General features: G+C 34.5%; 2 protein-coding genes and 1 long non-coding RNA gene across 5 annotated transcripts; 1 reads left to right on the forward strand and 2 right to left on the reverse strand.

Moving 5' to 3' along the window:
- Window positions 1-1,350: 1,350 nt before the first annotated feature.
- LOC110818204 (uncharacterized) lies at window positions 1,351-2,739 on the reverse strand. Of its 2 annotated transcripts, none has more exons than XM_022046982.2 (4): window positions 2,186-2,739; window positions 2,042-2,101; window positions 1,863-1,937; window positions 1,351-1,762 (listed from the first exon to the last, which is right to left on the reverse strand). In XM_022046982.2, exons 1-4 carry the CDS (start codon window positions 2,567-2,569, stop codon window positions 1,544-1,546), a joined length of 738 nt encoding a protein of 245 aa, XP_021902674.1. In that variant the 5' UTR covers window positions 2,570-2,739; the 3' UTR covers window positions 1,351-1,543. The 2 variants fall into 2 exon arrangements, with proteins under 2 accessions (XP_021902674.1, XP_021902673.1); XM_022046981.2 differs by having other exon boundaries at window positions 2,042-2,104; window positions 2,186-2,737.
- A 4,034-nt stretch (window positions 2,740-6,773) lies between these two features.
- LOC110818162 (nucleolin) lies at window positions 6,774-11,290 on the reverse strand. Of its 2 annotated transcripts, none has more exons than XM_088210489.1 (5): window positions 10,722-11,290; window positions 9,627-10,088; window positions 9,322-9,447; window positions 9,154-9,224; window positions 6,774-7,229 (listed from the first exon to the last, which is right to left on the reverse strand). In XM_088210489.1, the coding sequence occupies exons 2-5, from the start codon at window positions 9,912-9,914 to the stop codon at window positions 6,926-6,928; spliced, it is 789 nt and encodes a 262-aa protein (XP_088066615.1). In that variant the 5' UTR covers window positions 9,915-10,088; window positions 10,722-11,290; the 3' UTR covers window positions 6,774-6,925. The 2 variants fall into 2 exon arrangements, with proteins under 2 accessions (XP_088066615.1, XP_088066616.1); XM_088210490.1 differs by having other exon boundaries at window positions 9,627-10,129.
- Window positions 11,291-11,870: 580 nt separating this feature from the next.
- LOC148270552 (uncharacterized) lies at window positions 11,871-15,604 on the forward strand. Its single transcript, XR_015814421.1, has 2 exons — window positions 11,871-13,384; window positions 13,576-15,604. It is a non-coding gene; the product is annotated as an uncharacterized LOC148270552 (long non-coding RNA).
- Window positions 15,605-15,799: the final 195 nt, after the last annotated feature.

Genomic DNA, 15,799 nt, shown 5'->3' on the forward strand with positions numbered 1-15,799 from the left:
AAGTGAAATATGGATAGTCTCTTATATTTAAAATGGATCTAATGCACCATATTGTTTATTGTAATTAACATTCCCCTAACAAGTGGTTTATGTACATCCATCAATACTCTCATGCATAGGAAGGAAGAATGACTCCTTACTGAATCAATATCAATGAAGATTACATGTTTTACTTTTTGTCTGAAACATCTTGTCATTTTTTTCAATCATAAAATTTTGTAGTTGATCATAAATTCAAACCCTTTTTTTTTATTATTTGACAACTTTAAATTTTATGTGAGTGTTCATCACCTTAGATCTTTTAGAAATAACACATTTTTTTCAAAATATCATAGAATCTCTTTTTGCACTCACACTAGGTCTTCATTCACTGTAGAAAGTGAAGAGAAATAGTTGTTAGTGTCTATAGTTCTCCTTCGTCTTATCACGCTCCATAATCAATACATCATATCTATTTGTATTTGCATTAAAGTTTTTTTCTTAATGCAGAGACGTCTTATAAAATACCATACTGTTTTTGACTCTTTCCCACTACTTGCTATACCAAGAATTTTTGCTCTTATTCCACATAACTCGTTAGATTTTGGTGCCTAAAGTTAACATTGTGCACCTTACTTATAATGTCAAATCCATAAATATAAAATCTTGCAATAAATAACAGATTTTCAAGTTACACTAAAAAAAAAAAGAAAATAAAACTTCAAGTAGCATCTAGCCTAAATAGTTAAAAAGGGAGAGCATACTTAGAAAAGAAAAAGGAAAACAAGCCCTACATTTTCTCCCAAATCAACAAGGATGAGATAAAACCTTCCATTTCAGAAAAGAATTTCAATAAAATCGATATCTTAATATTTTAATTAGAAAATATAACATTTAGAGAGTAATACAGAAAAGTAAAAAAATATGTGGCAGTTAAAAATTGAAATGTAAATGGTTAAAAAAAAATTTAATTGATTATTAATTTTGAATAAGTTATTAGTTTATTTTTGATGATGCTCATTTGACTTTTATAAATATTATTAGAATAATATTTTTTTTTGTTGGTTATTATTTAATTCGAGTAATAACTATTACATTCGCGGAAGAAAATCTATTATTAAAGTAAATAAATAGTTTTATAAACACTTTAAATATAATTTTATTTAAATAGAGTATATAAATACCTAGATATTTTATTTAGATAGTGCATGAGCAATATAGTGTGATGTTTGATTTGTTTTGAGTCACGTAGAAGTGTAAACAAGTATGCAATTGGTTTTGAAAGAACGAATTGAATTGACGGAGTTCAAATATTATTACAAAGATGAAATTCGAAATTTAGAAGGTGTTGACGAAATTGAAAAGTTGACATAATAAGAATTGCAAAGTTATTATTAAAGAGTAACCTAAAAATGTTGTAATCTAAATCTTTAGATCCCCAATTGAATACAAAAATAATGTGATATTACCCCATTTTCCCCATCAACTAAAACCCTAAAAAAAATTGTTTTAAAAAGGGGGGGGGGGGGGGGGGGGGGAGGAAGTCAATAGATTTTGACCATGTCTATCTGTGCATATGACGGAGCTTGGATCTGCAAATCTCAATTCTGCGTCTTCTGGCTGCAGCTGCCAAAGCCCTGTTCATATCAGACATCGCCTCCGCCGGAATTAGGTTCAGATCCGGGATGCCGCCAGACAACACCACCTTATCGTTCCCGCTCGCTCCCGCCGGAAAAAACGACAGCGTTTCACCATTTTCAACACTCTTCTTAGCACTTATCACCTGTACAGTGGTAACACACAATTAATTAATAAATAAATTAATTAATCCATTCGTTTAATTTAATTAATTACTAACAACAAATAAATTAATAAATAAATACCTCTTCTTCCTTCCTCTTCAACAGTAAATTTAGCGCCTTTTGCTCCTCGCAGTATTTCTTAACCGTCTCCACTTCCTGTTTTTTTTTTTTAAATAAAATTATAATCAATACACTGTTTAGGAATATAAAGAAAAAAAAAAAAGATAATGCAGCCCAAGAAATAGACAAAAAATACTCACCCTTAGAAACAATTCCCTGCGGTGAGTTAACTTCTCCACCAGCTCCAACAATTCCTGTCTCTTCTGTCAAATACCAAACATATGAATCACCAAATTCAACACAACAAACGCAGAATTCAGAAAATCAAACAAGAAGACACTCACCCTTTTCAGAGAAACCTTCTTCTTTGGCTTCTTGGACTTGTCCTCACATTCGCTGGGCGGGAACGAGAGGGGCGTTATAGGGCTAGTTCTATCCACCTCGTTCTTGGCGCCATCTGCGGCCACAGGAACAGAGACCGGTTGGACGGCCGGCTGCTGTGACGATGATGTCGGCGGTGGGGGGAGAGAAGCGCTGTCGCAGGAAGATCTCTTCTTCCTGGCTCCCCAGGTGAGTAAAGGGCGTAAGCGGCGGGACTCAGATTCGGCGATGAGGCGGGGAAGTTCCAACAAGATTGAAGCCACGTCAATCTCCTCCTTACTGAAGGAACTGACGAAGTCGGTATCGCTTATTAGTTCCATTATGGTTCTTTCTTTGAATTCGTTCATCTATTTCTCTCAACGCTCTTTCTTCGGGTTCAATCAGAGAGAAATCGCAGACAACGAAGAGTAAGGAAAAGGATTTGGATGAGAGAGAGAGAGAGAGAGAGAGAGAGAGAGAGAGAGAGAGAGTGTGTTTGTATTCTTCGTTACAGCGGGGGTTCGCTTATAAAAAAATATGATTATATCATTATGGAAAGGAAAAAGGAAGTGGTGACACGTGTCGGTTTTGATCTGTGGGTGTTTAGGGTTTATGCTGTTTGTTTGATGGGGTTGGCGAGTATACTCGCAGGGTGGGTCACTGCTGCTTTACAAAATCCACTGGATTTATATTTTCCTTTTTAACTCCGTTTAGGAGATTACAATTCACGCGTTTCTTTAAATAGGAATATGCAATTGCTGCTGCATTTATTAAGGAAATTTAGTTTTTTTTTTTTAAAAAAAAGGAATTTTTGGCTGTTTGTCTAAATACATAGATATATTTTATAATAATGCACTGGACAATTTATAATGTAAGTGGTATTTCAAAAAATTAAAAATATTTTAATAAACAACAATAGTATATATCTAGTAAATAAATTTAAAATTTTATTATTATTTATTGTTTTATATAAAAAAACAAAAAAAAAAATTGGAATGAGAGAGCAATAGAGGGAGTTAACGGAATTCTCCACTCAGAGTGTGACACGTCTTGCGTAAACAGAGTGTCGATTGAGTTCTAATTTCCTTTTTAACTCCACTTAGGGAGATATTCACGCGCTCGCTTGGAGCGTTGATTCAATCGCTGCTCCGCTTAATTAGTTAACATTGGCAACTTTTTTTTTATTTATTAATTTTACCTCGTGTAATTTTTTTACCGCCCACCTGTTGACTTTGACCCCAAGTCTTTTCAAACAATTTAATTTGATCATCATCAACCTGATCATCCTAAAACATTTTTTAATTTTTGCCATCGTAAGTAATTCGTTCATTCGTGGAGTCTCAGACGAGTTGGACGACGTCGTATCGGTCATGGTGGTGGTCAGCCGGCGGTGACAGCAGGGGTCGGTGTCGTGGAGAACGTGCATGGATGGGGAAGCTCTCACCTTCTCTTTGGACGACGGTAAAATGTGATTTATTAATGTAAAAAATTAGTAATGAAATGATAAAATTATATTTTTTATAATAAATTTATTTTTTAATATTTTTTTTATAAAAAATTCAATAAAAACTACAGTTTAAATAATTTTTGAAATTAAGTAATTTAATTATAATTTAAATAATTTTTTTTTTAATATTATATGCATTAAGATATAAATAATATGATAATTTGACTTAATATACAACCATATCAATTTATCAATTTAAATAAAACAGTTATTATTATCATACATTTAAAATACCGTATTCTTAAACATATAATAATCTATCAGTTATCATACTATACATTTATCATACATTATCTTATATTAATTAATTATTACAAAAATTATCTTAAACTGATCCGCAGAAGAAAGTATTGTTGGTCTCACCTGATGGCCGAGGTTATATAAAGGTTAAATTACTACCTTTACGAGAGAGAGAGAGAGATATATATATATAAATACACACGCACATACACAAACATATATATATATATATATATATATATACTCTGAAAACATTTTCTTCAAACCATTTGGACCATTTTGTATATTTTTAATGACTGACCAGCACTATATTGGTAATGTAAATTCTTCTGCTATTAAATCATGATACCTGTAGTTTAGTTGTTCTCGTGCAATCCTTTTTTTAATGCAATAACTTTTCGAATTATTTATTACTATTGGTTTGTTTTCAACTAATACGTGTGTGTATATATATATATTTACATATATGTATGTATATATATATATTTGAAAAGTTACTATCAATTTTTTCTTGTAATAATAAATTAACAATAAATTTGGTCTTTTCTTGCAATACTTTATTAGAAAGAATGACACTTCCTACTTAATTTTATTGAATAAACTTTAATAATTATTCAAAGTTCAACCTTATTATTTATAATATTTATGTTCGATTACAACCTTATTCGTGATAATTGTTTTTAAAAATCAAAATTTTTTAATAAAAAATTCAATTGAAAACTTTAGTACTTTGAAAATAAAATCATTCACCTTTCGACTAGATTTATGATCATATTATATGTGATATAATTATATAACAAATTTAACTCCTATTATAGATGACATAACGATGCTTGCAAGTGTAGCATAAATTAAATTATTTACGGTCCATGTATAGTCTAACAAATCGTGGGTATAAAATATACACATTTAACCAATTTCAAATATCTATAAAATAGTAACCCTTAGTTCTAGTTTGCGTTCCAAATCTTCTAGAATTTTTTTAATATATGTATTTTTGAGAAATTTCGAATCTCTACATATTTTTATTAAATGTCGTATAAAACTTTATTTGTATATATTTTTTTTAAATTAAGAGTTTGAAAATACTTAATCCCATACAATAATTTCAAAACATTAGCTCACAAGCGATCTATATTTACTAGAAAAGAAGCTTTTTAATCCTTATAGTGTATATAATGATTAGTGATATTCTCTTTAAAACTATATGAAGAAAGCATAATGTGTAACCTGTTTGAGCCTTATATAGATTTTTTTTTTTTCGTTTGCGTTGACCTCTTAAATCTTTCTTTTTTCAAGAATTTTTAAATCAAAATCTTCTTTGAGTATTTAGAGTTATGGGATGATAAGATCTTAATGAGTTTATTTCACATGAGATGATTCTTCTTAAATTGGTTCTTATTTCTTGAAGTTTGAAGGATCATTTTGAATAATAACTAATTCGACCGTACTAAAGAGTAACATAGACGATTCTTTAATTTTTTGAATCCCACGTTATGAGAAAATTCACACCCAAAATCTCAAAAAAAATTTACATTTCAAACTTTAATAATTTGAATAATGACAGAATTTAAACCCTTTAAACATAACTATAGAGTTAATGAAATATTACCTATATCTAACTTCTTTAAGTTTTGGTTATAAGTTTTTTACGTTGAAGGAACAACCCTAAATATATATGTGTTGTTCTATACTTAATTTCCTTCGATTTAGTTATAATGCTATGAATATACGTAAAGACTAAATAAAATAGACAGTAACTAAGGAATAGAGCAATTTTTTTATCACCCTCATGTTCATATTTCTCATGAACATTTATCTAGTTGGGTAACTAGAGAAGTTCAATTTGGTTATGTTATTTCTTTTAATTATATGATGATAATGATGATTTCTAAAACTTATCATATTAACTACTTTTTTTTTTGGTTAATTATCATGTTAATTACTTAATTACTCATAGATGTGGATTAGCATTAATTAAAGTAAATAAGTAATCAAATAAATAAGTATTAGAGTTTAGAATGGAAACAAATTTTAATTACTTATTAAATTTAAATAATGTTTTTATTCCTAGATTAATGCTATTTTCATGAATTATTTACATCATGTGTTTTAACAATTACCTAGAATGAACACAACTACAAATATTTATTTTTTTTTAAAAAAAAAAATCAACGAATTAAATTATTTTAATATTACACCATTATGCAATTTCTTTTATTCATATTTTAATTTTTATCTTATTAATTTAAACTAATTAAATGACCCAAATGTTAAATGTTTACAATCTGACCCGATTTGTTTTCGGGTTCGGTTAAATTCCACTACAGTTTTGAACGGGTCGGGACAGATTTTGTTGGTCACGGTTTTTAATCCCACCCCTTCCTGACCATCACTACCGATCTGTTGCCTTCATCATCAAAGTGTTTGGTTTGGTGTTTGAGCTGTGAGACAGGACATGAGGAGCCCATAAGAATGACCACCAGCCTTTAGCCGGAACTCTTCTAAATCCTAAGAAGTTTAGGATCCAGCCACGGGAACACAAAGCTTATTCTGATACATTACCGGAATCATCATCAGCTGTTTTTGCCGGAGCTTGCGTACGGCAAACGGCAAGAAAGAGAAGAAAATTTTTCACAATCTTCATCTTCGTTGCTGAATATGATTTCTCAAGTGATGATACTTAGATGGTGACGTTAATGAACTATATAATGCATAACCACTGGTTAAGCTCGTTATAATCCCCCCTACATTCGATGACATCTTGTCCGGATGGGAAACCGTCTCCCAAATTTCCCACAATATGTCATAAAAAGTTCAAAAGCTTGTGAATCAAATGAGAATGTCATTGAATACCAGTATAGTACAGTTAGGCAATTACATTTAAAGTATTGGCTGCTGCAAAACTAAGAATGCAATGAGCCACTTAGTGCAATATAATGGTGGACAGACTATGATTGGTTAACGATTAGCGAACTCATTTTGCTTTCTGTTTCTTTGCTGTCCGACTGACAATAAAATCATCATCAGAGTCTTCCTCAGAGCTACCATCTCCAAGTTTGCGCTTCTTAGATTGCTTCGATGTAGATTCTGTTGTTTGCTTTTTATTTGAAGAAACCACGCAGGATGTTACTTTTTTCTTGACAGTAACAGACTTGGTGACGCGAGTTACAGAAGAAGCTTTCACAGGAGAACTGAACTTTTGCTGTTGACTTTTATGCTTTTTCTTCTCAAATACGTTTCTTGCCTCCTCCAGGGCAAGCAAACCAGACTCCATCATCCTGCAATTACATTCAGATGCACCTCCCATGATTACAATTCTCAAAATAATTATAATAGAGGACAAAGATAGAGAAGAAGAGCCAAGACAGTTGCATAGGATCTCAAATTGACATTAAAATTCCAATGGTTAATGAATAAGAGACGGAGAATCACCACAATCATATGTCGATTTTCATGCGCCACCAAATTGATTCTAGAATTCCAGTGACTCTTTTGTTAACCCTAACTAGAGACTAGGTCTGCATGGGTTTGGCTTCAAGCTCACAACCTCCTCCCAAAAGAGGAAGCATACTAAGCACTGTGCTAGGCTGGTCCTTTCTAGTAACTAAATCGAATTAGCATTCTATTAACGCAAAACTGGAAGAACACTGGATCAACGAGTATGATACTGGACAAGAACCATGCAACTCTACCAGCCTGCACACAAATTGGACCAGTACGACATCCAGGATGGACATTATATGAGTCTACTTGGCACATCCTAGTCAATTGCTGTAACTAGAAACTGTCCATTCAATTTGCTGTAAATGTTTACAGAGGTACAGATTGGAAAGTACATACAAACTACCAGTTAGATGTACATTAAATTTCCAAGTAAAATACCACAAGCATGACAGCTAATGCTAACAGAGAATGCATGACTCTAATACAGGCGGTATCCGGTGAAGCCAGAAGCAGATCGTTATAGTTGAAATTTATATTCAAAGAGGATAGAAAAGAAGCTAAAGAAGCAACTCAATAATAAACCAACTACAGCTGAATTTTTAATATTGTACTTAAGAGCCAGCTGGAGAATAAATTGATTGAAGGATGACAAATATAATCAAATGATAGAATAAACTTAAGATACACTATGGTGTCCATATCGAAGTGATATGTGCATTTTGTGATACCATTATCAAATCCTGAAGGACCAACCAACCCTTCCCCTATTGACCATTCAAAACATACACGTGCATTAACAGATGGCACCGTCAGATAGTCAAACTATATATACTCAACAAATAGATGATTCAGCTCAACCAAAAACTTGGAGGTGGATTTATCTCAAACATATTGATGAAAAGCGTAAACGATCAGCCTTCAAAACATTAAATTCTGCTGAAGTTAGCATTCTAATACAATTCTGACCTCAAGAAAATAGGGCCACGTTTGTAACAACAACTTTAAACTTCATGTTTAGGAAAACGCTTGCGCTGTGCAATAACGGATTGAGGGATCATATAAAATACATTCATGCCAATTGAGAGTTACATTTGGTGGTTCGTGGGGATATAGATGCCAAACAAAATCTTATTAGTGAGGCAGGCCTTATTTGCTGCCAAGGACCTTGACTGCAAAGACTTTGATGTCCATACAAAGGCAATCAAGGGAGAGATGACTTGTGATTAACTCAAAAATTGGTAATCAATCCAACCTGTTTTCAGAATAAGGTTTGCCACTAACTACCCTTAAAGATGACCAGTTATTAATTTAGTGCTTGGTTATCAATCCAACTTTGTTTCTGAAGAACATTCCTTTTTCAACTATAAATAGATTTTACCTTCAGACAACACGAAATCTGCCAACGTACCAGAAACAGTTAAGTTAAGAATAACATATAAAAAGATAAACGGACTACTAGTCGTTATTCAAGAAAGGTAAAGTGCGCCGACAGTAGTAACCGACATGACTATCAAAACATGGAGATTCAAGGGAAAAAGATTACGTGCAAGCTAACCCATTTTTGGCTCATCATAGAAGTAAACTAGCAAGCATTGGACATTGGACAATGGACACTTGAGCTCTTGTCATTCACAATAAGAACAAAATATGAAACTTCCAATGAACAAATTAGAGCTGAACAATTTAAACATACACGAGACCTGAGCACAAAAGTGTAACATGATAAAACAATTGACACGATTGGAGCAAGTGTCTCACCAGAATTGTGCCATTTCACTGTGAGGAACTTGCTGATACAGTGTCTCGTAAAAAATCCTCAGTGGATCTCTCTGAAATTCAAAAAGGCAACAAACCCTTAACACAACAAGAAAAAAATCATCCAATGCAGGAGATGTTAAGGGAGTTTAATGCAGGAGATGATAGTACCTCCTCCGGGGGGTCTCTTTTTTGACCAGGCAAATCATATACTTTCCTTTCCTTTTTATTGCCATTCTGCTCAGCCTTGGAAACCGCTGCTTTCTTCTCTTCACCCTTCTTCTTTTTCAGCTCTTTCTACAAAAAGGAAACCCATAAATCAACATCTCCTCTCTGGATCATTAAAAATTTTAGTTTCTTATCGGGTACAAATTTATAATTTATATCTCCCGTACGGTACAAATGTCCACTATCATCCGTTTTATGGGAGATTAAAATCTGAAAAGTAAAAAGAAAATAGAGGGAGAAAGGCAAACCTTATCGGAATTCCTCTTAGTGATAGGCTTGACATCATCTTCATCGACAACGCTGCGCTCCTTGGAGCGAGAGGAAGAGGAAACGGGTTTAATAGGCTTGTTAAAATAATCATCAGATTGAGGCTCTTCTTTCTTTATCTTGAGAGGTTGTTTGGGACGAGATTTGCCGATAGAAGGAGCGGCATTGTTGGCGGATTTCTTCTTGATAATGGAGCTCAAGCACTTATTGTCAGCTTCATCGTGCCCGGCATCTTCCTTCTTCACCGGCTTTGAATCCTCAGATGGCATCTTTCAAACAAGGGAAAAGAGGAGAAGCCTCTAATTTTGTTGAAAGGAAGAGAAGGGGAAGACGAGTTAAAAACCCTGGTTGGGTGGGAGAGTGAGATGAGGCCTCTTAGTTTTATTTTGATTTTTGGGGTTTATAAAACGATGCTTCGTTTTCCTTCCATTCTCTGACTCGCACTGATGAAACCAACCAAGTGAAACGATGTCGTTTAGCTTTTCTGGGAATGTATTGTATTTGGTAAAATCAGATTTAACAGGGAATTTTATGCCATAAATCATGTTATATCTCTGTAAGAGTTAAAAAGGCATAATACATAAAATAGCAAAATTTACTTCATAACCAGTAGAGAATCACACTAATAGTCATATATTATATTTATTCTAAAATGTACCAAGATATATTCTTGCAATATATATATAAAATTTGTGTATAATTTTTTATTTAAATATTAAATTTTTTTGCAGTAGTGAACATAGATATTTTAATTATCTATGTTCATAGATATTTTTTATTTGTGTTGTAAAGACAGAAAAACTTGATCTTGCATGAAGGGATTTTGAGTGAGAAATTCCCGCTTGACACTCTTGGGACTTTTATCAAGCACTTGGTGTGCTATTAAACCAGTCATTTGGAAATCTTCGGACAGGAAGGAAAATCCATTCTTGGAATTCAACCATTCAGAACAAACTACACGGATCATAAGAAAAATTGACGGATACACAACTACCATCTTCCTCAAATTTTATTTCTCAAAGTTTAACAAAAAAAATTGAACACATAATAAAATATCAAAGGCTCAAAATGTTTACCAGTACTTGTTCTCTCAACCTCCACTTGTCTCCCTTTTTCTGCTCAGCTCTGCTTCCCCGATTTTCCACTTTCCTTTCAATTTTTTTTTTTCTTCCTCAAGTCCGTAAGCCTCCCTCTGTTTTCCACTCTCTTTCCAATTTTATTTTTTAATCCTACTATCTTCCTCTCTATTCTGTCGACAGAGGAAGAAGTGGAGACTCGGGCGGGACCCCCTTTTTGACTCCAGTTATCAATCTATTCGAGACGCAGAAGCCGTCAACCATTTCCCACATGTAGCACTCCACAGCCACCATCTTGCTTCGCGAGGGGAGGGTGCTGGTCTGCGGCAGCAACCCTCACTTTTGCTATAACTTCACCGGAGTTCTTTTTCCAACCGATTTAAGTTTGGAGGCATTTTTAGTCCGCCGTATTTGGATGGGCAGGTCTCTAACTTGCGCCCGAAGATTGTGTCACCCGCGTTGCAATTCAACCTCGGATGCAATCAAAATCTGAAATACGATTTACAGTGACCGCTGGCAACATAACTCGGGACAAGGTGAGGGTGACAATGGTGGCGCCATCTTTTACGACTCACTCCTTCTCTATTTTGGGTAATTTAATTGAGATTTAATTAAATTAAAAACAAAGATTAATGTATAATGTGTAATGGTAAAATTTTCTAACCTACTTTAAATTGAGTATTTAATAAAGTATTTATAAGTGTAAATTATTTGATGAATATATATTTTTATTATATTTTTAACTTTAATTTATAAATAAATATAGCAAATAATGATATAAATATTTGGTACTTATATACTTTTTAATATAATTTTTTAAAAGCAATCCAAGTATATCATAATTCATTTTATATACATATTAGTGAATATAAAGATTAAAATAGTGATTTTTTTTTATCATTCATTAACTTTATATTATATCAATATAATGATAGGAGATGTTGTAACATAGTAATTCATGTAGCAAAGGTTCCAACTTTTAGATTGAATGAATACTTAATTTCTGAAGATTAATGACGTAAATGGCCAAATTACCAAACGGGTTAATTTTATAATTAGAGTTTAATGTTAAATACGATAACTTACTAATCATACCATATATGTACGTATATATATATGTGTATATATATATTGCAGTTGTATGTCATGATCGGTCATGTGAAAGAGAAGTGGCGAGGCAAGGACTTTAATTAATAAGGTAAATTCCAAAACTAGAAACAAAGAGAAAGTCACCAACCTAACCAAATCGCCATCACCGACTCACCCAGTAATGGAGAGACAGTAGAATCAAGAAGCGATTCTGTAATTTTGCTGTTCAATTAACCCACTTTAATTCTCAGCTCTTTAAAGCGTTCGAGATCCCTACATCTCTTTAATTTCAATCTTCTTCTCCACAAACCCATTGGTTTGAAGCTGTTTCTGCCAGTTATGACATCAGTATCTCTTCTCTGCGGCTTCATCTTCCTCAACGTTTTTCCCTAACTATTCAACCATGTAACCCGTTTCTTGCCTTGGTCTCCGGTGGGAGTCGATGCCAGCTACTTCAGAAAAGCATTGGCATCTCAGCTATGGACATGCAACTCCTCAAAAACGACCGCGTTATAGTTTACGACCGCACTGATGACACAACTTGCACCCATTTGTTTATCTTAATGTCCGCAGCGTTCTGTTTATCTTTGCTAGTAATCGAGCCATTTTGTTTAATTATGTGACTGATGAGGTGGTCAAGACGTACCCAACTATGCCGGGTGGGGAACTGAGGTACTACCCGAGCACGGCTCCTCAGTTCTGCTTCCACTCAAAAACCTCCATGCTCCGGCACTCGAAGCAGAAGTTCTTGTCTGTGGTGGTGCACCCACTGGCGCTTACAGCAAAGCCAAGAGAAATGTGTTTGTCGATCTCTAGAAAACCTGTTACAAAAAGTAAGCAACAGCAAGCATTAACGATAAAGTAATGGGATTACGATTCGAGACGCAGAACCCGTCAACCATTCCCCGCCTGTACCACTCCGCAGCCATCTTGCTTCGCGACGGGAGGGTGCTGGTTTTTATTGAAAGAGCAAAAGGAGTGGGAAAGATGAACAGAGGAGAGGAGGGTTTTTGCTTGTCCAACAAGTGCGAAGAAGGTAAAGACAGAACGGCGCGTTTGTTCCTGTGTGCAGCGAAGATCACGAAAAAGAGGAACAAGTCTCTGTTGCCTGGATGAGGGAAGAAGAAAGAGGTTGCGTAGAGTCGAGCACAGGCCATCTCCTTTGAGTCTAGCCGAAAAGGTAAGATTTGCCCCAAAACTGACTCTTCGAGAGCTGAAACCCGACGAGACAACAAAGAGGATGGGGCGCATGCTCGAGTCTGGTAGAAAGCATAGGCGACAATCCTTGCAGTGATTGTGCCAGGAATTCGTTGAGGAAGAGTTCAAGGACAACATGAGACGTGGCAAACGACTAACAAAAAACAAAAAAAGGAGACTCATTCGAGCAAGGGAGAGGCCAGAGCAAAAGGGGGCCTTCTGGAGTTACTTCGGAAAAAAACAAAAAAAAATGAGAAAAAGAAAGAGCAAAACAGAGAATAGAAATGGGTTAAAGAAAAAACATGAGTTAAAGGAGGAGAAAGGAAGAGAACCATCAAGACAAAGCTGTCAAGGGATTCCCAATCCGGGCCCCTTAGGTAATTTCTGAAAACCTAGCAACTTCAGTTCTATTGCTGTTCAATGAAATTATAGGAATGAGGTAGGGAAGTGATTATAAATCTACAAAGTATTAATAATTATAAATCACTTTTTGATTTAGAAGCCTTCTAGATTATTTATTGTTTATAATCAATTAATGCTTGCTGTTGCTTACTACTTTTTGTAACAGGTTTTCTTGCAAACACCTTTCTCTTGGCTTTGCTGTAAGAGGCAGTGGGTGCACCACCACAGACAAGAACTTCTGCTTCGATTGCCGGAGCTTGGAAGTTTTTGAGTGGAAGCAGAACTGAGGAGCCGGTGCTCGGGTAGTACCTCAGTTCACCACTCGGCATAGTCGGGTACGTCTTGACCACCTCATTAGTCACATAATCAAACAAAATGGCTCGATTATTAGCAAATACAAACAGAACGCTGTGGACATTAAGATAAACAAATGGGTACAAGTTGTGTAATCAGTGCGGTCGTAAACTATAACGCGGTCGTTTCTGAGGAGTTGCATGTGCATGGTAGGGATGTCAATGCTTTTCTGGAGTAGCTACCATCGGCCATCACGGGTGGCCAAGGCAAGAAACCCGTGACATGGTTGAGTAGTTACGAAAAGAACGTCGAGGAAGATGAAGCAGTGGAGAGGAGATTATGATGCCATAATTATAAATATAATAATTGGTAACATACTTAGAAGCATGTAACTAAAACCTTAATATTACAACAAAAATAAAAATAAGATCATAAAAATCACTCGGTTTGCCAGAAACCTTTAGGGATCCAAGTAGAGTTATCCCAGCCGAGAAAGAAAACCATTTTCCTTTACCAGCCAGAAAAACACGTTCTTGATTCTTATCTCGACGTGGTTGGTAAGCATGCCAGGATGCAAACTGGTTATTCCAAATCGCCAGACGGTCATACATATTATCATCTTCTTTTACCACCCGTTGATATTTGTCTCCTGCATTCAAAGTTTGCATACCCAGATCTGTGTATATTTGGATTCGCAGTGTATTTGCATTAGCCCTGAGCTCTTTGGCAACCCTACCATAACATTAATTTGGCATCTTTTATCGAGCGACGCCACAGATATTTAATGTACAGAGTCAAAATTATAACTTAATTATTATATCGATTTGGAAATTTAATTAGAAATTAATGTATGGGTATATTATCTCTTTCATATTAGTAAAGTATATGTATTTATTTTATATGCTGTGTAAAGATTATAGAATTAATAAATTATAATAATAATAATTTAGGTAATCATAATGCTTATTTAAAATTTCAATTTAGAGATAAAAAATAACTAGAAAAAGAAACTTTTGGGCATGTATGATGAGGAAACTTTATGCCATCTGGTTCAGTAGGAACATATTCCCAATTTCCACCAGTACAAACTTGAAATTAAAAAAAGAAAAGAGGAGAAACGAATCAATCTTTGATGGGTGTCCAAATTCAAAATGTAAGTCGGTCGGAGGATTATACCCAGGACATATGCCAATCCCTCCAAAAGCAACCGCCATAGAACTTGATCTTAGCAGCAATATAAGCTTCTTCGTCCCCCACCAGTCGATCAATCCAAAAATGGATTTGTTCAGAAGAGGGAAGCAAAGTTGGGTAGACCAGTTCTTGCTCTCCGTATCTCTTCCTCCTTTCCCTTTAGTAGCTATTCTTGCCATCATCTCTCTTCTTCTATTTCTTTCTTCATATGCAAATTACAACACTCAGGTCCACCAAACAGTTTTCACCTTGAAGGTGCTTCTCTTCTTCTTGCCTGTCTTGTTGATCTTCGTTGCTCGGTTTATCAGTAAGTACGAGAGAGTGGTGTTTCCTTACGCAAGAACAAAGCGGGATTTGGCTTACAGATCAGCCAGGGATTTGCCGTGGGGGATGCTTCTGCTGTTGGTGCTGCTCCTTTTGATGGTTTCTTATCAGTCTTATTTTCACGCCATGTGGTCGCCAAATCTTTGGAGGTCTTATCACCTCTGATACTTACACATCTATATATATATATATATACATACATACACACATATACAGGTTATTTGGTTTAAGGGTTTAAGAGATGTTGTATGCATATTTCTTATTTATTTCAGTTTTGTCAATAATTTTATCTTCAGAGACGTTGGACGCTTGTTTCTTCTTTCTTATAGTTAGCTCTCTGTATCTACTAGCTTCATCAAAAATTAAAAATGGTGTTTTTAAGAGAATTCTCTTTCCTCATAATAGACTTATAACTCTCACACAGTCTGTAGAGACCAGAACCCTACATGAGAGTCTCATTTGGATTTTGGGTTTATCAGTTTAATTTTAAACTGAACTGGTGGAATTTTTTTTCAAAATATTATATCTAATATATTTGATAAAATTATTTATTATATCAAAATTTTAAAATATATAATAAT

The sequence above is a fragment of the Carica papaya genome, chromosome 1 (assembly GCF_054855325.1).
Source record: "Carica papaya isolate Zhongbai chromosome 1, ASM5485532v1, whole genome shotgun sequence".
NCBI classification, from domain to species: Eukaryota; Viridiplantae; Streptophyta; class Magnoliopsida; order Brassicales; family Caricaceae; genus Carica; species Carica papaya.

Coding starts and splice junctions, on each gene's coding strand:
- LOC110818204 (XM_022046981.2), bottom strand. CDS start 2,569: ATGAACGAATTCAAAGAAAGAACCATAATGGAACTAATAAGCGATACC. Junction 2,105..2,185: donor AGAAGGTTTCTCTGAAAAGG/GTGAGTGTCTTC, acceptor GGTATTTGACAG/AAGAGACAGGAATTGTTGGA. Junction 1,763..1,862: donor TGAAGAGGAAGGAAGAAGAG/GTATTTATTTAT, acceptor ACCACTGTACAG/GTGATAAGTGCTAAGAAGAG.
- LOC110818162 (XM_088210489.1), bottom strand. CDS start 9,914: ATGCCATCTGAGGATTCAAAGCCGGTGAAGAAGGAAGATGCCGGGCAC. Junction 9,225..9,321: donor AAAGAGACCCCCCGGAGGAG/GTACTATCATCT, acceptor TTTGAATTTCAG/AGAGATCCACTGAGGATTTT. Junction 7,230..9,153: donor AGTGAAATGGCACAATTCTG/GTGAGACACTTG, acceptor ATGTAATTGCAG/GATGATGGAGTCTGGTTTGC.